General features: G+C 34.6%; 1 protein-coding gene across 1 annotated transcript; it reads right to left on the minus strand.

Moving 5' to 3' along the window:
* Nucleotides 1-1,271: 1,271 nt before the first annotated feature.
* LOC133338629 (serine/threonine-protein kinase BRSK2) lies at nucleotides 1,272-27,303 on the minus strand. Its single transcript, XM_061546799.1, has 15 exons — nucleotides 27,123-27,303; nucleotides 19,793-19,887; nucleotides 12,813-13,039; nucleotides 12,595-12,745; nucleotides 12,057-12,272; nucleotides 11,504-11,703; nucleotides 8,668-8,892; nucleotides 5,979-6,505; nucleotides 5,747-5,905; nucleotides 5,509-5,675; nucleotides 2,216-2,320; nucleotides 1,950-2,025; nucleotides 1,704-1,873; nucleotides 1,501-1,631; nucleotides 1,272-1,420 (listed from the first exon to the last, which is right to left on the minus strand). Exons 1-15 carry the CDS (start codon nucleotides 27,208-27,210, stop codon nucleotides 1,336-1,338), a joined length of 2,622 nt encoding a protein of 873 aa, XP_061402783.1. The 5' UTR covers nucleotides 27,211-27,303; the 3' UTR covers nucleotides 1,272-1,335.
* Between the last annotated feature and the right edge of the window lie 509 nt (nucleotides 27,304-27,812).

The raw sequence follows: 27,812 nt of genomic DNA on the forward strand, positions 1-27,812 counted from the left end.
CCGAAAATTGTTCGCAAGGAATGTCGCTAACACATACTAAAGACCTAAACCTGCAAGGTTTACCAAAATATGGGAAGTATATCTTAACATGGACCGATTTAGCCGACTTTTGGACATGACCTGCCCGAATTACCAAAATCGAGCAAAATTATAGCCTATATATCTCACAATTATCGGAAGAATGTGAGATTACAGTAGGTCATCAGAAGTGGCTAAATCGGTTTGAAATATAATAGAGAGTGTAATGTAATGAAACATTCCAATGGACGTAACATTGAACATTCGAATTTATGTCAAAATGTCCTTACAAAAAAAAAAAAGATATTTTGATTGAAAAAACTGAATTGGAACACATGGTGTATGGCCTAAATAGACGTAGAACTTTATATAAAATACATTCTGCAATATTCATTGAAATGTACTGTGACACAATATTTCAAAACAAATTTTAAACCTTACATTGAGAAAATTTAAATTCCGAATTTAAAGATCATTGAACTGAATGTTACAAGGTAAAATCCTTTTGTTGTAGGCATTATCTTAAAAATGTTAACTTTTACAGTTCGTTTACAAATTCCGTTAATTACATATTCAATAAATTCATAAAAATAAACAAATATGTATGTGTATGTATGTACCAAAATTAAAAAATACCTATGAATTACATATCATTGTTTTATTTTCACAATACAGGGAGGCCATTTTGATTTGTTTTTTCTCTTTTGTCAAGCATTTAGATGAAATTCTAAGATGATATTTTTTTTATTTTATCAATTTTATTAAGCAGAACTTTTTTTTAATATAAAAAATGTTTTTGTCAAACTTCTTCGTCAATTTTCTTTAACAATTTTTGTTTTCTTCTAAATGCATAGAGTTTTTTCTGGGTGTTGATTATTTTTATGTGTGTGTGTGTGTGTTTTTTCGTTTTCTTTGAAATATCTGAAATAGCTAATATTGCATTTTGAGGTTCAAAGGAAATTGAATAAAATGTCATTGTTATTGCTTTATTTGTTTTGTTTCAGTTTCTTTGGTTTTCGCTTCGAATGATATATATATTGAAAAATTCAAGGACAATTCAGATAATACGTACGTTAGGATTTTAAATACTTTAACTTTACGATAAATTATTCTGATTCTGAGTTTTTTTTTGGTTTTGGAATCCTCTTAGGTATTCTGGATTTTGCTACATAGGGATTTGCGACGAAGGCTGCTGCTCATGCGGCTGCTATTTTCAAATATTTGATGTTGCTGTAGTAGTAGTGGTAAAATTTTGGAGATTTGGAGTTGAAATAAAATCGGTTGCATAAACGTATAACCAAATCAGAGAAATAATTCTCATGCTATTGCACTCCCGGACATTGTTGTCGCCTGACGATCACTCTGCAGTTCGCGCGTGCGTTCCTGTTCAGCCGATTCGGAGCTAGCAAAGAATAGATTGTTTCTGTTCACATTTTTGTGGCTACACTACTTTGGGATGTCATTTCGCTATTGGGCACTTACTTGGATCTCACTGCTATAGGACTTCCGGGTATGTCGATTGGATTGGCATTGTTGTTGTTGGTAGCTGAGGAACGACGACTGCTGCCAGATTTGTATGTGAATATTGAGTCATTTTCCACTTCGTTTTCAATCTAGTATCCAATGGGGGGAATAGAATAAAAATAATATAAAAACGCACATTGTACAATCTGAGTAGCACATACCTGACGTTTGTATGACAGTCGCTCACTGGAAACCGAACCGCACGATGAACTTTCTGACACAGCCTGCGTGACAGTTGTCACCGATGGTGGACTATTGGGTCCGGGGAAACGTTTCGAACACACCTGTGATTGTATGTGTTCACAAATACGCCGGAATCGTCGTATATTTCCTGCGGTAATACAAACAAGGGAAAACGTAATATATTTATTGAGAGTCCTTTTTAACCAACCAAATTCCAAATATACCTGACAACAGTGTAAATGTTAAAGCAAATAACATATCGGCCACGTCACCTTGTTTGCAAATTGCACTAATATCGACCTGGAATAATAGGTAATTTGTTATATATAACGTATTTAATCCGAAGGTGTAAACGTTTATTAAAAAAGGTTTCCATGATGTTACCACACAAAATAAATATTCCATTATAAAAGCGACAAAATATTCTCAATAAATTATATCGATACTACTATACATTCTTTCCATCACATAGTTTGAACAAGACACTTACCTGAAATTTGACATGTCTTTGAAACATGACTGGACCATTTCCGTTTCGTTTATACTCCACACGGAATGATGTAGGAGAAACCACACTGTGTGATAATTCTGCCATCTGAAAATAGAACAATGTTAAAAACAAATTATAATATCAATTGCAACAAGTGAAACCACTAAGGGAAGTAGTAAAGTCGGACTGGTCGGACCCTGCACCACTTTATGTATGTTGAACATATGTATCCTAACAATTTCATGTCAATGTTCACTCGAAGGGACATACACTTTGCTGCAACCTATGCTAAATTTAGTTTCAATCGGGCAGATTTAGACTCGTTTGTGTACAATGGGACATATTTATGGAAATCGATTTATAGCAAACTTGACACACGCTGCTCAGTATATCGCACTGTTAAAAATATAGCCTCAATCAGACATCCGTTCGAAATATATATCATTCTAGACTTAATATAGTACGTGATGCAAAATTTCGTGAAAATCGAAAATAGGGACTTTGGAGCACTATTTACATAAAATCGGACGAAAATATATATATGGGAGCTATATCTAAATCTGAACCGATTTTCACGAAACTTAGCATATGTAATTCTAGACTCAATTCAATGCGCTATACCAAATAACGTGCAAATCGAAAGAAATATAGAGGCTATGGTGCACCATTTACATAAAATCGGACGAAAATATATATGTGAGCTATATCTAAATCTGAACCGATTTTCTCGAAACTTGGCACACATCATTCTAGACCTAATTCAGTAATCTATGCCACTTTGATGCACCATTTACCTTAAATCGGACGAAACTTTATATGGGAGCTTTATCTAAATATGAACCGATTTTCTTGGCACACGCCATTCTAGACTAAATTCAGTACTCTGTGCGAAATTTCGTGCAAATCGAAAGATATATAGGGACTTTGGTGCACCATTTACCTTAAATCGGACGAAACTTTATATGGGAGCTATATATAAATATGAACCGATTTTCTCGAAACTTGGCACAAGTCATTCTGGGCCTAATTCGGTACGCTATGCCAAATTTCGTGCATATCGAAAGATATATAGGGACTTTTGGGCCTATATCGGACGAAAATATATATGGGAACTATATCTAAATCTGAACCGATTTTCACCAATTTCCATTGGGTTCATCCTTGGGTCAAATAAGTGACTTGAGCTAAATTTCATCCAAATCGAATTATAGATGCGACCTGCACTTTGTTTACAATTTAACACCAACAGACGGACGGACATGCATAAATCGACTTAGAAAGTGATTCTACGCATATTCTCAAAAGGAACCATGTGTCTTTCTCGGTTCCTTTTGCCTGTTACAAATATATGCATTCTGGGCCTAATTCGGTACGCTATGCCAAATTTCGTGCATATCGAAAGATATATAGGGACTTTTGGGCCTATATCGGACGAAAATATATATGGGAACTATATCTAAATCTGAACCGATTTTCACCAATTTCCATTGGGTTCATCCTTGGGTCAAATAAGTGACTTGAGCTAAATTTCATCCAAATCGAATTATAGATGCGACCTGCACTTTGTTTACAATTTAACACCAACAGACGGACGGACATGCATAAATCGACTTAGAAAGTGATTCTACGCATATTCTCAAAAGGAACCATGTGTCTTTCTCGGTTCCTTTTGCCTGTTACAAATATATGCACAAAGACATAATAAAAAGGGTTAAGTATGACCGGGCCGAACTTTGGGTACACTGACAATTGAAATTAAAGTTATAGTTTCACGCGCCCAAAAACTCCGATCCGTAATAAAAAATGAGTGGGATCTTTAGATAGGAGACATTAAATACAACTAAACTAAGTTTCAGCATTTATTGATGACAAATTTCGAAAGTTTACACCACATTGGTTTGGTAGTGGCTTTTAGATTTGTATTTCGGTAACGACTAAACATTTAACATTTAAAATACCGACAATTGGGATGAATGGAGATTGGTATAGCACATTTTCTAACATGGCTTTTAAGTTTTGCATCCCGATGCCCCATAAAGATAATATGATTCCAACATATGTACAGTCGAATGGAAATAATTAAAGAATACCACACTTTGTGGGATATAAGCAAGCAATTACGAGTTCAGAATATCCTCCATTCTATGTTGGAATACAGCGAAACAAATCAGTTAACTATTTTCCAAAAAAAGGCGAATATATATAATTTTTAGTATGGAGATTTGTTACCAAATAGGAATCCAAAATACCAAACTGCAGTCAAACCACCAAAATAAAGAAATTTCGGATGAATTGTATGGGGCCACCAAAAAAATTGGAGTAATATTTTTAATTTGGTACCCAATTCGCACCCAACATACCAAATTATAGCCAACTTCATCGAAAAATTTGTCCAATATCCTCAAAATCCGTATATTTGGGAGTACCGTTATATGGAGGCTGTACCGATATTTAAAATACAACCATTTCGGTTGCAAAATGTAGCCAACCGAAAATATGGTATTATTATATGGGGCCTACCCGAAAAAGTGGACCAATATTCATGTTTATAATGAGAACACAAGATAATAAATTCCAGCTAATTCGAATAAAGATCCGCAAATTTCGACAATTTCTCTCTCAGTTTCTTCAAGAATATTGGGCAGAACCGTTATATGAGAGCTATACCAAAACATGGACCCCATATACAATATCAACATGCCCCATATGCAATATCAAACATCCTAGAAGCACTAAAGAAGTCTGTGCATAGACATAGATTCTTATCAGGATTGTATATACTTTATGGAATCTCTGGCGATTATTTCAAGGAGTAGTAAATGGAATAATAAATTTAATATACCCTCCACTTTGCCTAATAAGTGACCTATGCCAAATTTTATCTAATTGGGATAATAAATGCGACTTGTACTTTGTTTAATAAATTTAACATGGACAGACAGACATAATATCCTGTCCCACAGTGTGGTGAAGGGTGTAAAAGTTGAGTTTTATATTCAAGCTCGGCAAGGCAACGGTGCCATATAACCTTCAATACATGATTTAACCATATGGGGAATGTATTACAGATGACCCCACAAAAAGGATTTTATACCACAATTCTTATTTCCTAAGGACCAATCCTGAACCATTCTTACTACGCAGAAAGTCTGAATCGGCAGTAAAAACAATTTTAACTAGACAAGGCCGAGGGACCTCGGTCATGTCACTTCGGAAGAAAAACGTATCAATACTACAATTTTTAAACTGATTTCATTCGATCACATTTTCACATCACTTTTTTACATACTTACCGAAAGAAATGCATGTATCAGATGGGCTTTGACTGTGGCAATGGGTTTACCCTTAACTAAAATTGTAAAGGTCTCATCCTTTTCGGTTGTTATTAAATTACCAAACCAGGAACGTTTGGTTAATTCGGGCGATGATTCCGGTGTTAAATGTACCTCATCTGCGGAAACTAAATATAGGACGAGGGGGAATTTAAATTAATAAAATTATTCATTCGAATTATATATTTCATATAAATACCCTGAAGTTTTCTACGATGGAATCTTGGACTGCCCAAGAAACTGTTCTTAATATTGGTGAGTCTAGTTTTCCACAATTGCCCGCCAGGTGCATTACAAGGTGATCCTGGCATGGCAGCTGTGCTATTGTTCATTAGCGGCGATGTTGTAGGATTCATAACTGTACATTGGAGTTAAAGGAAAAGAAAAATGACAAATTTCACATGCTAGGGCTAATAAATAGAAATCCATACCATTATTTGCTTCTGGGTCGTGGAACATACTGATGGCGATTGTGGGTCCCGAATTGGCCCTTTGATGTACGGTAGCCGAATTACCACCAGGACTTCCTGGCACACAACTAGTCTGCACTGTGGATGAACGTTCGTTGCGTGATTCCCTTCGTTCTCGCATTTCCCGGGCCACAACATCGTTACTGGTGTTACTGCTGCTACTACCGCCGCCGCCGCTACCACCACCGCCACTTCCACTGTTGTTATGGCCCTCGACACATGTCTGTGACGAATGCGACGACGATCGTCCACTGGGTGGATGATGGACCGAAGCTGATCGTTCTCGATCACCATAGGAAGAATGGCGTGATGCATGTCCTGATGAAGCGGCCGGTGATGAGGGTCTCGACAAGACATTGGCCTGTTGTTGGGCCGAATTAATGGGCGAATTGCATCTCGTTGGACTATGATATGACGATGAACGCATCGAGGAAACCGAAGTCGGCGAACGTCGTTGATGGTTGCGTGTGCTACTGTAGGACCGGAAGCTGTTTGTTAATGACATTCGGGATTGATATGTGGCGTTGTATGAAGCGCATTGTATTGAATGTATAGTTTGTGATATATTGACATAGTTACATAGATGATGATTGATTTGGTTGGTTGGTTGATTGCTCATTTAATTAATTTGTGTTCATTGATAATGTCGATGATGGTGTTGTATTTGTTGTTGTTGTCGAGCATGTTTCCGAGCAAAGCAGGTGACAGCGCATTCATTCATTTGTATAGATATATTTATTTTATTGTACATTTATAAACATTCAGTTAACCAAATGATTGTGTTGTATATAGACGTGATGTTGTTGTTGCAAATGTACATATGATAATTGTATTTAAATAGATATGTATGTGTGAGTTGAGACATGAAAATACAAAAAAAAGCAGATATATGTGTATTAGACTTAAATGGTATTCAAGCTAAAATCTGAGCGTAAGCATTGTCTGCAATGGAAACTAGGAGTATTTACATTAAAAATATAATAAAGAAAATTTGTAGAACACTTAATTAAAGTGTTACTGTTAATCAATGCTCTGCTAGGAAATAGACATTCCCTAAGAACTACCGATCAAATGGCATTCCAAAAACTAAAATATTTTTCCAGAAGTCTGGGTAGATTATTTGGTCTCATATTCAACAATGTAAGTTCCATGTTCAGAGAGCTATGTATTTCAATATATCAAAGTATAAAGGTAGCTATACGATGGCTACTATACATATTTTCTGTAGACTAGAGTATGTGTCTTGTCCAATATGAATACTCGGATTCAACTCAATGTAACTGAACCTCATAATGCCGAAGACTTTAATATTTTTTTAAAGGTTATAAACATTTTTAAAAAGGTTCTATTCGAGAGGAAAGCCCTTGTCGAGTGTATTAAGAACCCAAAAGGACAAATTCGTCAAGTTTAATAATTTTTTTAAACGGTTATATGGATATTGCTAGTATGGATTTTTTGCTAGTAACCTTAAATTGCATGACTAAAAAGCCTTATAATTTGTTTGTGAATAATGTAGGTTATATTTGAAAACACATGTCTTGAGACATATCAAATTAGGAAGATTTTTTGTAAAACACACCCTACTTATACCTCGAGTCCTTGTGCATGTTTTTCATCCTTATTTTTTATTTTGAATCGTAAGATTTTAGATATGTCCACCAAAAACAAGAAATCGATATAGGCATGTTTTCATCACACTTAGGTTATGCCGACCTTCTGTGTGTTATACTTTTTGGGCCGCACATCGAGTGTCCTATGTAAAACTTTTCAACATTTTAAACTGGGAGACTATCAGTGAACAGATGTATCGAACCATAACATATTTGACACACTTACGATCTGTCCTTACAAATTCCATACCATTCTTTTGATGCCGTGTTCAATAAATTTAAAATTCCAAGTTGTTTTGTACACAATTTCATGATTTCATATATCGTATATTGGCCTAATCAAATTAATATCTCAACTATAATTTTTAAATCAATGAAGCCACACAGCCATTAAACTTAGCCGACTGCCCTGAACTTTAACATAATGATGGAGAATACAAGCCAACATATAAACTAAGATATTTACCACACACACAAACTAAATCTCAATGTTTTCTTAACACACACAAGCGCTCGCACACATATAAACACACACGGCCACATGCATTTGCTAAAAGCTAAACATGAATCTGATGCCAGAGATGTCTGGCGTTAAATAGCTTTGGTAGTTCAAAGAAATGCCACTGCACATAAACATTCATTCACACTAAATGCACGACTGGAAAATGATAGAAATCAAAAGGGATAGGATGCTATAATAAGAATATCCTTGCCTAAGGAAAGCCTGACGCATTCAACATTCAATGCTACAAGTTGACTATAATTTATTTGCATGCCTGCAGGCGGGGTTAAGGCCTTTGCGGTGCAAAAATAACAAACAGCAACAACTAAGACAGCAATCACTAAAAGACTGGAATGCTGGGCTATGGTTTTTGTGAAATAATCGTTATTGGCACTAAACACTAAATTTTAACTAGCATTATGCACAAACACACACACGCACATTCACACCGATAACTAGATACAATCCATTGTTTAAACACTTTTGGATATAGAAATGCACACTCACACATTCAGACACACACAATGCTGATACTCACTTGAATGCCTGTCTTCTTGGCGTCAGTGGAGATCCTTCGGAAATTTGGCCATAGCTGGGGGAATTGGTGCCATTGATGCGGCATGTATCCAAACGTTTGCGGGGCGGATCGGCAGAATCCAATTCACTGCGAGACTTTTGAGTAATTTCATCATCGTCCTCTAATGCTGGACGTCTACGTTTACGATCCAGTAGTAAAAAATAAATCACCTTTTCTGTGTTGTGACTGAAAATAAAATAATTTGTTGTTACATTTTTGTTTTAGAAAGGATATATATGTTAAAAATTCGTAGTAGGTAAATAATAGTATCGTAAAAGCTGATTTTATTTCCGATCTTGTAAAGATTTCAGAATATTGCATTTCGTTAAACGCAACTGACAGATGTAAAACCAGTAAGGAAAGCAGTAAAGTCGGACGGGGCCGACTATATGATACCCTTCACCAATATGGGTATATTAAACAGGACTATTAACATGAAATTGGATGAAATAATATATGTGATATTTATCTAAATGTGAATCTACCTAGATCTATCCATAAAGTATGTAAATCGACTTCAAACAAATATAAATAGTTCATCCGTTGGGCTACGTCTGTACTTCTAGAAAACGCATCTACGTAATTCTATGCTCCATTTTGTAGGTTGTGCAAAATTGGTTGTCAATCTGACTAACATGAGGAGTTTGATGCCCAATTTACTTGAAATCGGACGAAACTATATATGGGAGGTATATCTAGATCTGGACCGATTTTCACGAAACTTGGCAGACATCATTCTAGACCTAAATGATTAGGCTGTACCAAATTTCGTGCAAATCGAAAGATATATAGTGATCGTTTACATTAAATCGGTTAAATATATATATAGGAGTTATATCTAAATCTGAACCGATTTTTCCCAATTTCAATAGGGTTCGTCCTTGCGCCCAATAAGTGGCCTATGCCAAATTTCATCCAATTTGGATCATAAATGCGACCTGTACTTTGTTTACAATTTAACATGGACAGACAGACGGACGGACATGCATAAATCGACTTAGAAAGTGATTCTATGCATATTCTCCAAAGGAACCATGGGTCTATCTCGATTCCTTTTGCCTGTTACAAACATATGCACAACGACATAATACCCTATACCACAGTGTGGTGAAGGGTATAAAAATGAACATAAATTTAAATTTTTACATGAATAATAGGGGAGAGGTGGGCACCTTTCAACGTGGGCACCTTTGAACAGGGCTCATAAAATCTTGGTTTAAAATTTTTCCGATCCGCAACACATTTTTGTATATGGCAATCTTTTTCTCCATCTGCGTAAACCACTTTGGCTAGCTTTTTCAGTTGTCGACAAAATGTCCATGGGTGACTATGTATTCGCATTGCCATTGTAAACGCTAGGGTTGCAATAAACCATATCGCATACAGTAGTTTTAACTTAGCTGCCTTGTACATAGCTGCACTTGGATGATTTTTTCCTAAAATCTCAAAACTCAAAAGTTGGACCGACATTTATAATGTGTTGCAGGGAGGAAATGTGTATAAACAGGATTTCATTTCAGGGGTGGGGTTCAATATGAACATTTTCACTGCAGAAAAAAATTGTTGTATACCTACGTCCATACATTTGAAATTATTATGATATGCTATGCCTAACATTTTTGCATCACAATACCTTCCTTCACGTTAAATACTAAAAACACCGAAAATACGATTCTCAAACCTGACTTTCTAATTTCTTATCTCGATATCCTCCGAAGAATGATTGCAACATATGGCCATACCACCGAGTAAATTATATGGTGGAATACGGATATATAGGGACACAACCAAGAACGCGCTTATGAACCCCAAAATACAGAAAATTGGGGGGTACACTTATATGAGAGCTATGCCTAAACGTGGATCGATATAGCCCACCTCAGAACGTTACCATCCTGCAGACAAAATACAACTCTATGCTAATTTTTGGCGATCTATCTCAATTCTTTTAGAGACTAGAGTGATCATATTTTCAACAATCGCTAGGTTTCTAAAAACTAAAGTAGTTTTAAATATTCCTAGCTATTCCATAATGATGGCGACAAAACAGTATTTTTCGGCAGAACTTTAAATTTTGTATGGTTTTTATTAAAGTATTTGTAATTTCCATATTCGTTAATGGAAATATCTTTTTGTTCTACTAATTCAGCCAATCTTCAGATAACAGAATCAAAGAATTTTTTATTAATGAAGAAGGTATTACAGTTTATTTTTCAGAAAGAAATGAATTTAGAAATCTTCTTTATTTAGCCCTATGGTCCAACAACATATTGACTGTCACGATTCCATACGATCTTATTTTAATTGAGCGAGGGTACTGGAGTATGGCGGCTTCTGTTCGGATTGTATCAACGTTGAAACAACGGTATACCTAATTTTACAAGTTTAGTAATATTTTCTTAAATCCAGTATAATTCAAGATTCCGGGCTAAAATTTGTTTATGGGGAATCTGTTTTAGATTATAGTTAAATAAATCTGTTTAATGTAATAGAAAGCTTCAAATAATTGTATATATACTTCATGTTTTTGCTGCGTCATTTAATTATCGCATATACTTGTTCAAAATTTAATCTTGTTTCAAAATTCACTTTTCCCACAGAGCAGCAAGCAAACATCTTAATATTTACGTATTAAATACCCAGTAGGTACTTTATTACATACCACCCAAAACTATAAACCCAAATTTGAGTTAAACTAGCTGTTGCCGCATTTCAAATTAATTTAAACCCAAACTGCATTCAAATATAATATTTATTTTTATGATGAAGACATCATAAATTGTCATATTCTACTTACGTTGTACTCAGCAACTCTTGTATTAGTTTATCCTTTTCCTTAAAACAACCCAAGGAACAGATGGCATTTAAAACATCAGGATCCACAGCCGAAGCAGATGGTATTACATGTGTCTGAACAACTTCCATCATAGGTAATTCCAATTCCAGTTCACCCTTGCCACCGGCCGTTACCCAAGGATGTCGATTGATTTCCGCCAACTGTAAACAGCAAAACAAAATAATTTTAACAATCATATCCTGCTGCCCCACAAACAGTTATATGTAGGGATTTTGGGGTTGTGTGTAGAAGGGTGGAGGGGCGAAAGTACATAAAAATATATTTGTCTCAAGATTTGACTCATCAGTCATGTATTGTTGTTGTTTTATTGTCTTTTTGTTTGTCGTTGTTCTATTTGTCTTCTTGTCTTTGTGTACTTCCGATTGAATTCTCAAAAAGAAAAAGAAATTTTGTCGTCACTGCACCGTGTGGGTGTGTCGATGTTTATAACAAATAATTGTTCTGTTCATATCAATAAATATTTTTTTTGTTTCTTTGTCTTTCTATGACTCACCGTCAGCCGCCGTTCAGGATTTACTTCTATCATGCCGCGCAATAGACTCTGGCAATCGGGTGGCACAAAGTGTGGTATGTGGAACACACCTCGCTTCACTTTCTCCAACAATTGTCGCAAGTTGTCGTCATCGAAGGGTAGTGCGCCCACCAAAAGTGCGTACAAAATAACACCGCATGACCACACATCCGCTTTCCGGCCATCGTATTTTTCACCCTTAAATTAAGAAATGAATATTTCATTTTATTGCAATTCTCATTTCAACTTAACTCAAATCGCTTTTTGTTTGTTTGTGGTGGCAATGTGGCGATGTGGTCAACTTGTCGTTCGCTGAAGTATGCCATCAACGACACAATTAACCACCATAAAATGTAATAATTTCATATTGACTCGAATTGGGGTCATCTCGAAAATGTTGAACAAAAAAGGCACAAAAATGCCACAAATACCAATGACTGCTACATGCACACACACACACGCACGCACGAACATATATAGCAAAGCGTGCAAGGACAACCACAACAGGCTATTTACATACCCTTATAACTTCGGGACAGGCATAGTGTGGTGAGCCACATGATGTTTCCAACATTGAGCCGGCCGGCTGTAGTGAGGCCATACCAAAATCTGCTATTTTAATATTATTTTTCTCGTCCAGTAGTAAATTTTCTGGTTTCAAATCTCTATGACTGATTAGGGAAGAGGAAACATATAATCAAAGAGCGATAAATGCTTATTTTAACTTTTGCCGCTTACCATATTGAATGTGAATGACAAAAATCTAGCGCTGATATAATTTGGCGGAAAAATTTACGCGCTTCTTTCGGTGTTAATCGACCCTTTTTAACTAAATAATCAAAGAGTTCACCGCCGGACACGTGTTCTAATATTAGATATAAATATTTCTTATTTTCGTAGACTTCACTTAGACCCAGTACATGGGGATGATCAATTAATTTCATAATAGCTATTTCACGTTCAACCTGTAAGAAAGAAGACAATTATTATTAATATGCCATAGAAAACATCTAAAAAATAATATAATGCTTATAGTGTATAATGAGATTTATATTTCCTAATTTTTATAATTAAATTAAGATATAAATAAAGAAATTAAATAAAATATGTTCTTAAAACCCAAAAAATATATGTTCAATTATTTATTTTTTTAATAATAAATCAAAAGTGAATTCTTAACGAGAATAATGTCTTTATCAGTCATGACAGTTTGGAAAATCGTTCAATATTTAACGGCTGAAGAAACTCGAAACAACAAGATTTACAAGATTAGCTTTTTACTCCGTGTTTAGGAATTGCTTTCAGCTTATGATCTGAGTCCATCAACTTGGGCAAGCGTGGGTAATGATCTTAAGCCTTCAGTGTTCGCTAAACGAATTAGAGACGGGTGGTCCGGACTCGGAGTGTAGCTATTTTATTGATTCAATTCAATTATATTTTCATCAAAACACTAAACATAGTTATTAGATAACTTATTGACTAACAATATTTCTTACGATCTACTTAGCATTAAATCTTATTTTTCTAAGTTTACTTCATTAATACATAAAGTCCTCCAGTTTTGCTGCAGACTAACTCTAAACTTATATACACTTACGATCTATCTATAATTAATTTATAACTATATAATCTCCTAAAAAAATGATGAGAGAAAAGGAGCCCCTATCGAATTTTTATATTTTAACTTAAAAACTACTGAACTAAAAGCTATGTATTAAATCTAAATTAGGGGTTTATGTACAGGGTTAAGAGGGATGGGATTAGAAGTAAAGAATATTTACAGGGGTATGGCATGGGGGATTTATTTACAATATATACAAGAACAGATAAGGACGCTTTACCCGCTACTGCGATGTGCTATAAACGGTACTATCTATATCTAGTGTCCCAAACCTACGATGATAGAAGAGGAGCTGGTCATCTTTATATAAAATACCTTCTTCGTTCAAAGTGGCTAAACTGCTCGGAAGCCTATAATTGGCCCGAATTAACCTTTCGACGTCTGTTTCGTGCAGAAGGCTATCTCTAGCTAGCTTATTTTCTAGAGTTGCCGCTCGGTCTAGGAACCTAAGAGCGGATGCCATTAGAAAGTCGATGGAATAATACACAACTTTATTGGCAGGTAGTCGCCAGATTCCATCTACTCCTTGTTCTGGCCTTAAGCCTAAGCAGGACCTAAAGATTCGCCTCTCCCAAATGCGCAGCCTCTCCATTTGATAGGAAGAGATCCCAGACCAAACAGGGAAGGCGTACCCAATTAGTGGCCTTATTATTTGTTTGTATATAAGTAGCCTAACTTTCACGGAAAGCCCGCCAGCTGCTTTGAGAGCACGCTGGTAGAGCCAATATATTCCTTTGACTTTCCTGAAAAGGTAGTCAATATGCCTAACAAACTCAAATTTACTATTTAAGATAACTCCCAGATATTTAATCTGGTCGGAGTTTCTTATTGTTTGCCCTCCAATAGCAAGAGTAGGTTCATACTGCCTGACGCTGCGGTATAAATATTTCTTCTTGCCTTTGAAGGTTATTGCTTCACACTTTTCGACATTTAAATGTATTTTCCAAGTATGGAAGTATTCGGAGAGTTGCTCCAAATATGCATTTAGTCTATCATTAGTATTCCCTTTTCATTTTATATATTATTGAGCTTTGCCATACATTATCAAATGCTTTGGCAAAATCCAAACTAACAGCAATAGTTATATGTCTGTTATTTGGAGCGCGAGTCACATATTCCCCTAAGACCATCAGGGTATGTGACGTCGAATTACCCTGTCTGAAGCCGAATTGACTATCAGATAGGATTTCTCTCTCTCTTTTAGTATATCTCTAATTTCAGAGAGTACAAAATATTCAAAAAGCTTACCGAACGCTGAAAGTAAGCTAAGTGGCCTGTAGCTATTTTATTGAAATTTGGGTTTGCTAAAGTACTACATTTGAGAAGCGAGATTCTAATATAGTATTGGTTGTATGAAAATGTAGTAATATCAGAGATGCAGTTTTTGGTACTATATACAGACTATTTACATAAGAAAACGTTAATTTCAAATATTTAATAAGTGTTGCATATAAGTATTCAAATGATCAATAAAACGTATGTGTTTATACTATAGTAATTAAAATTTGAATAAAAATAGAGTTTATCCGCTTCATGGCTCAGCTGAGCTAAGACTTTTGTGTGAAAATTTTCAAAATTTGCATTCTACGCCGTATATATTTAATCCAGAAGAACATAGACCTTTGAAGTTGACAGTGCATCTTAGAGACATGGGTCATCTTTAAATTGATACTAATAATATTGACGTATGTACTTTGACGTGGACGCTATACATAACTATTTACAAATATTACCACACTAGAGGGCGGAAATGTCGCGCTGATAGCCATGAAATTTTGAATAAAATTCCGGTTATGATCAAGCGCGACATCATAACATTATATCCGAACGCCAATAATCTAGTCAACCAAAATGCATGGCTGTTTTGATAATGATTGGTCAATATTAAGCGTCAAATCAAATAGACCAAGACATTTATTGGAAAAAAAAACACTCGAAGGCATAATAAATGCCCTTTACCGTACTTTGGTACAGGGTATTATGTCTTTTTACATATGTTTATAATAGACAAAAGGAAACGATATATACCCATAGTTCTATTTATGATGCAAGGACGAACCCTATTGAAATTGGTTGAAATCGGTGCAGATTAAGATATAACTCCCACATATATTTTCGTCCGATTTTATGTAAATCGTGCACCAACCTCCCACTTTTTGTTCTATTGACACAAAATTTGGCATAACGTATGGAATTGAATCTAGGATAGATTTGTTATCGTGACCCACATTCCGGGACTTGATCTCGTCTCTAAGTTTACACTCACCTATAGAAGTTTTTCTATGGCTTGGAAGTCGTTGAAGGATACGTATGACAATACACGTATTCTAGTGTATAACCATCTCAAGCTCCTTTTCGACCCTCCAGTTTTGGATTCTGAATCTAGTTCCAATTTGAAAATTCAACAGCGTGGTATCAACGGCTGAATTTCGGCAATGTATGTCAATGATGTAGTCACAGATCATAGGGATACAATTTTGATCTATATTTGTCAGTAGCGTTTACCTAAACCAAATGCAGCTTTGTGGGAGCAGAGTATAAAAGATAAATCGACGTGAACAAATTCCTAACTGAAAAAATGCTAACCTTAGCTTTCAAGTCCGATTTCGAAAAGCAGTGTTAAATTTATTTAACTTAGCGGTAAAAGGAAAATAAAAATTCACCTGCATTCTTTGTCGATATGAATCACATTCGTTACGTTCATATTCCAAATCAGTAAAAATTGATCTAGTAGTAATAAAGGTAATTTGTTATTTGAAAAAGGACAATTCAATGAACCAGCAAACATTTATTATTACAAATCACTAATTCACTTGTGTTTTTATTATACCCTCCACCATAGTATGGAGGGTATATTAATTTTGTCATTCCGTTTGTAACTCTCCGAAATATTCATTTCCGACCCTATAAAGCATATATATTTTTGATCAGAGTAAAATTCTAATACGATCTAGCCATGTCCGTCCGTCTCTTTTGTCTGCAGGCAGGTCAAGTTCGAAGATGGCATATATCGGTCCACGTTTAGGCATAGCTCCCATATAAGGGTACCCCCCAATTTTCGGTATTTTGGGGTTATTGAGCGCGTTTTAACCGAATTCTCTGAAATTTGGTACTTTGGGTTCTTATTGGGTACTAAATGTCTCCACAAAAAATTATATATATATAGGTTCACTTTTTCTGGTAGCCCCCATATAACGGTACCTCCTAATTTTGGGGGTTTTGGTCGTATTTTTCCACCGAATTGGCTGTAATTTAGTACATTGAGTTCTTAATAGGTTCCAAATCACTCCACAAAAAATTATGAATATCATTTTTTCTGGTAGCCCCCCATATAAGGGTACCCACAAATTTCGGTATTTTGGGGTTCTTGAGCGCGCTTTTCAACCAAATTCACTGAAATTTGGTATATTGGGTTCTTATTGGTACCAAATATCTCCACTAAAAATTATAAATATAAGTCTATTTTTTCTGGTAGCCCCCATATAAAGGTACCCTCAAATTTTGGCATTTTGAGGTTCTTGAGCGCGTTTTTCAACCGAAATCACTGAAATTTGGGATTTTGTAGCCGTACATGGAAACAAATCTCCCTACCAACAATTATTAATAGTCAACTCCTTTTAGGCGTAGTCCCCATATAACCCCATTTTTTATATTAATATAATTATCTGATTTTTCCGCGTATGTAGGGTATATTAATTTTGTCATTCCGTTTGTAACTCACCGAAATATTCATTTCCGACCCTATAAAGTGTATATATTCTTGTAAAATTTTAAGACCAACAATTATTAATAGTCAACCCCGTTTTTAGGCGTAGTCCCCATATAACCCCATTTTTTATATTAATATAATTATCTGATTTTTCCGCGTTTTGGGTTTGGTTCTAACACTCTGTTGTAATCATTTCACCTGCGAAGGATATCCAGATAAAAAACTAGAACGTACGGTTCGATAATGAACTATATGTGAACTATAGCCCGCATTAAGGTTTAGCCGTAGCCCCTGTGTGGGAGTTGCCAGAAGGCATGCACCGATATTCCCCAAATTGAACTAAGTTTGGAAAACATAATAAGATGGGATGAAATCAAATTTTTCTGAAACGGATTTGGTCCAAAGAAACATGGGGTCTAGAACCAATATTTCGATGAGGCACATTTTCACCGTGTGAAAGTGTATACACACTAATTAGCCATAAGGCTGATGGTATAATTTTCTATTAAAAATTATTTTATAATCGGTTTATAGAAATGTCGGCATAGGTCCATGTTTGGTATGCTCCCTATATTTTCATTTCAAGTACCTGCCAGTATATCTATGGTGGAGGGTATCCAAAGTTCGGCCCGGCCGAACTTAACGCTTTTTCACTTGTTTTATTTATATTCTCCCCCCTACATACAGAACCCACCCCATTTGCGGTATAATTAAGTCTATGGCAGAATTTTCTCATCAAAGTGACTAAAAATTTAAAAAAAAATATTTGTGCGCGTTTTCAATCAAATTGCATGTAATTTAGTATTTTGGATTTTCATTGGATATTTAATCTTGTTACCAAAAATGGGTAATATTGACTTAAATTTCGTGAGTAGGCCCCTTATGATCTGACCCCTCATTATTCGGTATGTTTGGGAATTTGAGCACGTTTTTCGACCGAATTGACTGTATTTAGGATTTAATGTATCCTATAGTTGTATACCCGTAATATATAGACCACCGATTTTACGCAATTTTGATCTTTAATACTGCTAAGAAATTAAATATTTATCTTATGTAATCCATCATTTTGGAATCATTTTATTTGATTTTCGAATTCTGATTTCTTGATTTTTAGTGTTTTTACGACGTAAATAATCAAAATGCCAATACATTATCTTCTATATTGGCCCCTCTTTCAAAATCAGTTATTTTTTCCCGGTAATTTTCGTAATTATATATCTCTGTAGTTCTCGTTTTGATATTATATAAAAGTAATTTATATAGGCAACTTCCGATAGCAAATAACACCATGTCTTTGTATACCAATGTCATAATTTAAATAAAATTATCTTTTATTTATAAATAAAGTGAGTATAACAAGTTCCTATCAAAATGAATCAAATTTAAAAATAGAATTTTTACGTATCCATATTTAATAGGCATAGTTCAATGGCTTCTTGATAATTATCGAACAACGAAAGAATAAAAAAAACACACACACACATACTTGTATTGCCACGACAAGTTGCTAGGTTATTTATTAAGTTCATTATTTGAAGAAGTTAACTTACCCATAGGTATTGTTTATAAATAAATCAATACACGTATAATACACAGATAGGACACGGAGACTACACAAAGACTCTAAAGTAAGTAAACTTAAGTAATAGTGCTCTATTATTATTAAAAAATATTTACATCCGAACTTTTCAATAGGTTGTGGTGTCGCGCTGATGGATCATTGAAATTTGGATTGGAATTGAATTTAAATTCATTTGGATTGGAAAAATTGGAAATTTACACGTGTGCTGTTTAAAAAATACAAAAGGAGAACTGTTCATTATAGGAAAGTTCGTTAAAACCGTATGACAAAAATTTACCCCAATAATCCAAATAAATAATCGTGCTATAAAATATTTAACCATTTAATAAACATTAAATGGTAATTCACTTTTTAATCTCACAGTATATACGATGGGAAGAATAATGCGATACTTTCCACAATATTAATTACAATCTGATATTAACTTAACAAAAACTAATTAAGAACTTTGTTAATATTTAACTAAAATGCAAACAATTAAACATATCAACTCAACAACAACAAAAAACAGTCGACCGCAAAGAGAATAGCAGCAATGGCAAAACCATTATTGAAAACCTGAACTTTTTACCTCAAACTGAAGAAGGACAATGGAGGACAAGGTAAACAAAAATTACATTGCGTGCTCATAGAAATACTCGTGTATGCATCAAAGTTCTGCACGCAAGGATTAACAAAACAAAAAGAAACGAAAAAAGAAAGACATTGAGAAAAGTGAAAAAAAAAACAAAATTGCAAATTGTTTGAATTATGTGTTCAGAAACGTTTTTGGGCAGACCTTTATTTTATCTTTACAAACTTACCTTCATTAACACAGATTCACTTAATTTTTCACGATTGATAATTTTAATGGCCACCTTTTTCCCGGTCACACAGTGTACGCCCAGTTTGACCAGACCTATTTGGAAGAAATGAAAGAAGAATGTTAGAATGTTATACGAGGTGTATTTTTTGTAAAAAAGTAAGAATATTTAGACTATTTTTATCCTATAAAAACATTATTAACTGTGGGTTGCACATTTGTTGCATTACAAATTTTAAATCCTAGTCGAACGACTTGTTAAATTTTGTTTTATATGTAGCCCCATGTAATTACATCGACTTAGTGTAAATCATTAGACAATAAGACAATAAATCAGCAAAATTAAAACATATATTGTTTACCATAATAATAAAATTTTTAGAAACATATTTATTTCTACCGATCAGACAGCTTACCGAAAATGTTTGTTAATGAACGAAATTATAAGCAAAGGTATATTTACGGTTATTCGTACATTTTTCCACTTCTTCCGTGAAAAAGATAAAGCAAGTAAAGGTTTGGACTCTCAACAACCATGAACAAAATTTGGACCAAATTGTCAGCCAAAACTTATAGTGTGTACGTCGATTTCCGGAATCGTAATACCTACGTCTGTTGAAATCACATCGTTAAAAATCAGGGTGCGCAAAAATTCGCTCGCGAATGAATTAAAATACATTCTTTTCGTTTTGTGCTCATGTTAAGAATGAATTTATGGCGATAAATTCTTTACAAAACGAGCATTCGCCAAAGAATGTTCGCACACACATAACAAACGAGTGAGAGCACACAACAACGAGCGTTCGTTTCGTTTGGTGGTTGAAATCAAGGTGCGAAAAATTAAGTCGCGAATAATTTAAAATACATTTTTTTCGTTTTATGCTCATTTTAAGAATGAATTTATGGCGATAAATTCTTTACCAAACGAACATTCGCCAAAGAATGTTCGCACACACATAACAAACGAGTAAGAGCACACAACAACGATCGTTCGTTTCGTGGTTGAAATCAGGGTGCGAAAAAATTCGCTCGCGAGTGAATTAAAATACATTATTTTTGTCTTGTGCTCATTCTAAGAATGAATTTATGGCGATAAATTCTTTACCAAACGAACATTCGTCAAAGAATGTTCGCACACAGATAACAAACGAGGGAGAGCGCACAACAACGTCCGTTCATTTCGTTTGGTGGTTGAAATTCTTTCTGACATTCTCTCACGAATTAAAACAAACATTCCAGAATTCTCGCGAATGCTCAAAACGGCAACAACAACAACAAACGTTCGTGAGCTCAATAGTTGTTGGACATGTGTTTTGTTATTCTACACACTTTCTGCTACACACACATGCTTTCGTTGTTTGTGTGTGTTTTTATGATATTTTTGTTTGTTGTTGTTTTTCACAGTGCTCGCGAGAATTCGCGAACATTTGTTTTTTGAGTTTTTCAAAAGAATATTCTTCAGCAACAAATGCTCGCGAAAGAATGAATCGACGTATGCAGCGAAATTTTATCGTTCGTGAATTTTTCGTACAATGCGAACATTCGCGAGAGAATCCAAATGCTTGTATTTGCGTATTTTAATCATTCTTCGCACCCTGGTTGAAATTCTTTCTGACATTCTCTCATGAATGAAAACAAACATTCCCAAATTCTCGCGAATGCTCAAACCAGCAACAACAAACGGTCGTGAACTCAATAGTTGTTGGACATGTGCTTTGTTATTCCACACACTTTCTACTACATACACATTCATTCGTTTCGTGTGTGTTTACTTTTTATACCCTTCACCACACTGTGGTAGACGGTATTATGTCTTTGTGCATATGTTTGTAACAGGCAAAAGGAATCGAGATAGACACATGAATCTTTTTGAGAATATGCATACAATCACTTTCTGAGTCGATTTACGCATGTCCGTCCGTCCATTTATTTTTGTGAACAAAGTAAGGGTCGCATTTATGATTCGATTTGGATGAAATTTGGCATAGGTCACTTATTAGGCCTAAGGACGAACCCTATTAAAATTGAGAAAAATCGGTTCAGATTTAGATATAGCTCCCATATATCGAGCCATATTCGCCAAAAAACGTAACCCTCAAATTTTACAGGAGAAAGTTTGTTTTAATAAATTCAGATTTAATAACGCTATTATTTTGCAATTTAGAATTATAGTTTAAGGGAACCCCCCCCCCCATTCCCGATTTTTTATTTTTAAGATTTTAAATGGGCTGGTAAATGAATACCAATGCTTGTTAAGGTTTGTAACTTGGCACATATGTATTTGAAGATTTAAAAAGGAAGAAAAATAATTTACCAAAATTTGTTGTTGTTGTTTTGTTGTTGTTTTTTGGGTTCAAAGAAAAGTACATATTTTCGATGGCGGGCATGATAACTCCTCACTGGAACATCGGAATCCGAAAATTCCAACTGTTTTAGAAAGAGTACATGTCTGGCTCTCGTATGAACTAGGATTATTGACTTCACACAACAATTAACAAAATGGCGGAACTTTGAAAAAATTTTTATGGAAAATCGCCTATTTTTTACCACAAACTAAGTTAAAAAATAAGGAAGATCTTCACCGATTGGCTTTATCCTAGTTCATACGAGAGCTACACACTCCCAGAGAAACGTGTCAAAATTTGAAACCGATTGGATTATTAGTTTTTGAGTTATCGTGCCCGCCATTCGTTTTGAGAAAAACGCGTTTAAAGTTTGAGAAGCCCTTTAGCCGTCACTTGATGCTAACACAATAAATCGGCTATATCTTTAAGAGTTCTTGAGATTTTCACTTGAAATTTTGTAGACATTCTAGAATTAGAGTAGATTCGAATTAAATCAAAAAAATTTTTGACACCGAGAATGGGGGGGTCCCCTTAAAACAAAACTAGTTTATAACAAAACTATAGTTCATTAAAACAACAAAACTATAGTTTATTAAAACAAACCTTCTCCTGTAAAATTTAAAATTTGAAAGTTACGTTTTTTGGCGGATATTGCTCGATATATTTTCGTCCGATTTAATGTAAATGGTGCACCAAAGTCCCTATATATCTCTCGATTTGCACAGCGGAATGAATTAGGCCTAGAATGATGTGTGTTAAGTTTCCTGAAAATCGGTCCAGATTTAGATATAGAGCTCATAGATATTTTCGTCCTATTAAATGTAAATGGTGCACCAAAGTCCCTATATATCTCTCGATTTGCTCGAAATTTGGCACAGCGTAATGAATTAGGTTTAGAATGATGTGTGTTAAGTTTCGTGAAAATCTGTTCAGTTTTAGATATAGCTCCCCGATTAATATTAATATTTTTCGGTTTGCACGAAATTTGACACAGCGTAATGAATTAGGTCTAGAATAATGTGTTAAGTTTCCTGAAATCGGTTCAGATTTAGATATAGTTTCTATATCTGACCAAATGAAAAATTTAGTATCGCTTGCAGAATGACATGTTTATGGATCCAATTTCATTTTACTGCGACGTCTGTTAGGATTCATCTGTTGAATATACCCAAAGTGGTGAAGGGTATATATATAGTCATATAGTCGGCCCCGTCCGACTATACTACTTTCCTTACTGGTTTATGATATTTTTGTTTGTTGTTGTTTTTAACAGTGCTCGGGAGCATTCGCGAACAATTCCTTTTCGAGTTTTTCAAAGAATGTTCTTCAGCAACAAATGTTTGCGAAAGAACGAACCACTGCTCTAATTATGGCCAAAAATTGGAAATCCTGGCCAATAGTGATACGGTCTAAAATAAAATGTCGAAGTTTTCCAAATTAAATTGTAAAAATATCTGTATATTCATTTAGAAAATTGTGTCTTTTTTACATTTCGAAAATTTAAGTTTAAATTGTTTTGAGTTCATCATTTACTAAATTATTACTTAATTACTATAAATGTTCAAATCAGATTCGAGTGATGGTATATTGGTACGCCCTAAAATGTGTTATACTACACTTAATTGTATTGTACAGTCGCGTACGTTTATAACGAACATCGATTCGTTATAAATGAGATGAAATCCTGTGTACGTTGGTGAACGATCTAGTTATTTAGTCCCACCATAAGTTGGAGTGTATTAAATTTCAGATCAGAATAAAATCCTATGTCGACTTATGCATATAAGTCTATATGTTGAAATTTTGCACTGACATTGCTATTACTCTTAGGATGGTTGGTAATTAAAGGTTCGGTAATTCTAGGGTTTTTAACACGTTTTTTTAACCGAATTGGCACTACCTTGATTTTTCAGGTTCTCATGGGGTGTAAAATCTTCCTATTAAAAATGATCAATATTGGTCCATTTCTTATGGAATCTTCCATATAACGCTACGTTTCAAATTTCGGTATTTTCAGGAGCTTGGCATGTGCTTCAACCAAATTAGCTGTAATTTTATATTTTGTATTCTCATTAAATAAAAACCCCCTACCGACCTATTGGCCGAGGATTTGCGGGTTTGACAAAGTATTTTGCTTTCTCCTTCTTCTTGCTTAGAGTTTGGAGATCGTTCTTCTCTGACAATAAATGGGCTTATCGATGGCATATCATCTGGTGTGTGGGCTATATTCTACAACTGTATCTTCTCTATTAAAATTTTATTTCCAAATTTTGTCTTTGCCTTAAATTTTGAATATTTGAAAATATAACAACAAGATAACAACAAATTAGAAGGCCATTTACATTTTACAAATGTGCTGTGGTAATATGTGCAACTATTTGACCAAACTGTCAATATTAACTGTCTTCAGTTTTTTATGTTTTTTTTCTGAAGTTCTCCATTTAAAGAACTCTTTCTTAGACAATCATCCGACGACGTTTTTACTTGTTTATTTTAATTTGGTTATAGCAAACTTGGAAATACAAGAATACTTAATAATTAACAATGACAATAGTCACACAAGTTCAATTTTATGCGAACGCTGGCATCCTTCATAAGAAGTCATCTGAAATGTCAGGTTATTCAAAGAAAAAAGAAGCAGTTTAAGTACGCAAAAAAAAGTAACGGCAGGAATGGCTTCTCAAACGTCAAACGCCTTTTATGGAAACATCTTTTTTAACAAATGGCGGGCAGGATAAGTCAAAAACAAATAATCCGTTCCAAATTTTTACACCTTATTCTGTACGTATATAACAATTCTGTACATATATAACAATTCTGTACATATATAGCATCGTATGAAGTAGGATAACTACAATCGTTGTTGTTTTGTTTTACCCTAGGTATAAAGTCCTTCCTATATAACGATATAATTTGGTTATTCCCTACTAGTTCGTTATGGTTGAAAATCTTCATACCAAATCTATCAAAGTTGTCCTAATTCCGGAAATGATTCCATATGCACGTACCATCCATTATTCGGTATTTTGAGCTTGTAATTTTGTATGCCCGTAATACATAAATTAACGATATTTAGACCTTAAATGTTTATTTTTTGTTCTCTGGATAATAGTGCATATCCTCAAAATTGACCACAAGTATATTCACAAACTATAAAAACCTGTAACACAGTGTAGTCTATAAGTGATAAATATATTGATCAATTATGTTTTCGATGGTAATGTTTTTGAAAATTTGCTAAGATATTGCTCTTAAAAGCGTTTTTACAGATAAAAAATTATTTTTTCCAATCCTAGATTTGCTTTGCGAACTGACAAATAAATAGTTAATACCATACACTTTCTAGGAATAAAATATATAATTTGTATTATCTTAGCATAATAGTCAAGGTTTTAGGCTCGTTTTTGACCAAATTCGTTGTAATTTGGTATTTTGTTGTCGTATATGGTAACATCTCCCAAATTTTATTAATATGCAGCCCCTTTTAGGGGTAGTCCCCATACACACACCTCGAAATAATCACCCACAAAGTACATATATTCTTGATCAAAATAAAATGCTATGTTGATCTATCGTGATTTCATCTGTTGATTGTACAGTACATTTTCATACTAATCAAATTGACTGTAATTTAGTATTTTGGGTTCTCATAGCGGTATTCTCAACTCGGTATTTTGAGAATTTTTTAATAGTAGTTTGATATTTTCATATTCTCATTGGCTTCAAAACTCACTACCAAAAAGCTCCAATATTACATATTTTGAGAATTTCAATCATTTTTTTCTCACGTATTTTTCGGTATATTCGGCAGTCTCGACAGTATAACATAGTTCCTCGTGGGGTGGGAAGAGTGTTTGCTAATAAATGTCAATACTCCATGATGAAAATTTTAGGAATTTTATATTAATTAATATATTTGGTCGTCAGTAGTTAATAATATATCATTGGTTCGCTTATTTGTAATATTTAATATTAGTTTTAACCACACTTCCCAGGTCATTCGCTAAAGTATAAATCTACGGGGGTTGGAACTTTGATTTCAAGTAACTGTCAGTATACGTATGGTGGAGGGTATAGAAAGTTCGGCCCGACCGAACATAACGCCCTTTTAACTTGTTTTATTTTTAAACCCTTAGATTTGCTGTACTCAAGAGATTTAGTTTGAAGAAACATAATAATTGAATGAAGACGATATTTGAGTAAAGACTGCACGATTCACTTGATATCAGATGAAAAAATATATGTGAGCTACATTTAAATCTTACCCATTTGAATTCAACGAAATTCCATTCGGTCCAATCTATGTTCATTTGGAAACGAAAACCTAGTATAGCTCAATGGGGAGATTTTTGCTTAATCGGACAAACTTTAGGAGTTCGGTGTACCGTTTACAGGAAATCGGAGCTATATCTATAAATCTAACAAATACAGGGTCTTTGGTGAACACATTGCATATAAATCTGAATCGACAAACCCACATTGGGCTATAAAAACATAATTTTCTCGGGTTTTTTGCAATTTAACTCCTTAACATATTCAATTAAAACATTATAATTGTCTCTATTTGCGTCTGACTTTTAAATCTCAGAAAGGAAATATATAATCTGTGCATAGTAACTTTTATGAGTTAATATTATATTACAACAAAATATGTAGTTTAATCTAATTTCTCATTTGTATTATATAATCTATATTATCTACTTAATGAAGCTTTCGACATTTGACTGGTCTAAATGAACTTGTAGAATATTACATAATGTAATAATATTGTATGATATTACCACTTTTGATGCCTTGAGTAAAGAACGCTAATATCCCTTCAACAAAAATTTTCATGTTAATGAATGATAATTCACATCTACACACACACACACGCGCGCGCCCTACAAGAACGATCTAAATATATATGTATATAAAATGACAGTGTGTGTGCGAGTGTATGTGGGTCTCTTGAATTTGTGCATAAACTTTTATTGGTCTACATACCAGTCTGTCCTTTGCCGAGCGTTTTTTCCAGACGATATGGCCCCACATATTGGCAATTCTCCACTGTTGTATTGTTTTCCTTCTGCATTTTGTTATCTTCGGCTTCGGCCCGCGTTCACACTTCTTAAATCACATGAAAATTCCATGCACTTTGGCCACCAGAGGCTGTCCCAAACGCTTTTCTCTGTCGCCTCGCGCTCTTTGCCTCTCTGCGCCCTTTGTCTTGTACAAGAACGTTCGTTGTCTCTTCCCGTTTCACCACGATAATTTATTGTTCGCCTAGCCGTTGATACTGCTCCTGATGATATTGTTCTTGTCGTTGTCGAGTTTTCCCTCTTGGTTATAGAGTAGCTGCAGTTTTTAAGTTCTTGTTGCTGCTATCGTTGTTGTTGTTGTTGTTGTTGCTGTTGTAGGTATTGTTGTTTTTGCAGTTGTTACGGCCGTATTGCAGGCAAATTGGGTTAAAGTTGCCTTTTAATTACTTTGGCGTGTATGAAATGTTTATTGCTTGTTTCTGTTACTTGCCACTGCTCTCTTCGCTACAGACTCGCTTTCGTGCTGCCCTGGCCAGCTTCATGTACTTGTGGGTCGTTCCAGTTAAGAAACGAATGTTTTATTCATGAGTAGCTTTCTTTGGACACCAACACTGACGGATGAGATGATTGCATTTGAGTTGAGGATACTTCTTCT

This window comes from Musca vetustissima, unplaced genomic scaffold (genome assembly GCF_032173495.1).
Source record: "Musca vetustissima isolate MV318-11 ecotype Yass unplaced genomic scaffold, APGP_CSIRO_Mvet_v1 utg25715, whole genome shotgun sequence".
NCBI lineage: Eukaryota > Metazoa > Arthropoda > Insecta > Diptera > Muscidae > Musca > Musca vetustissima.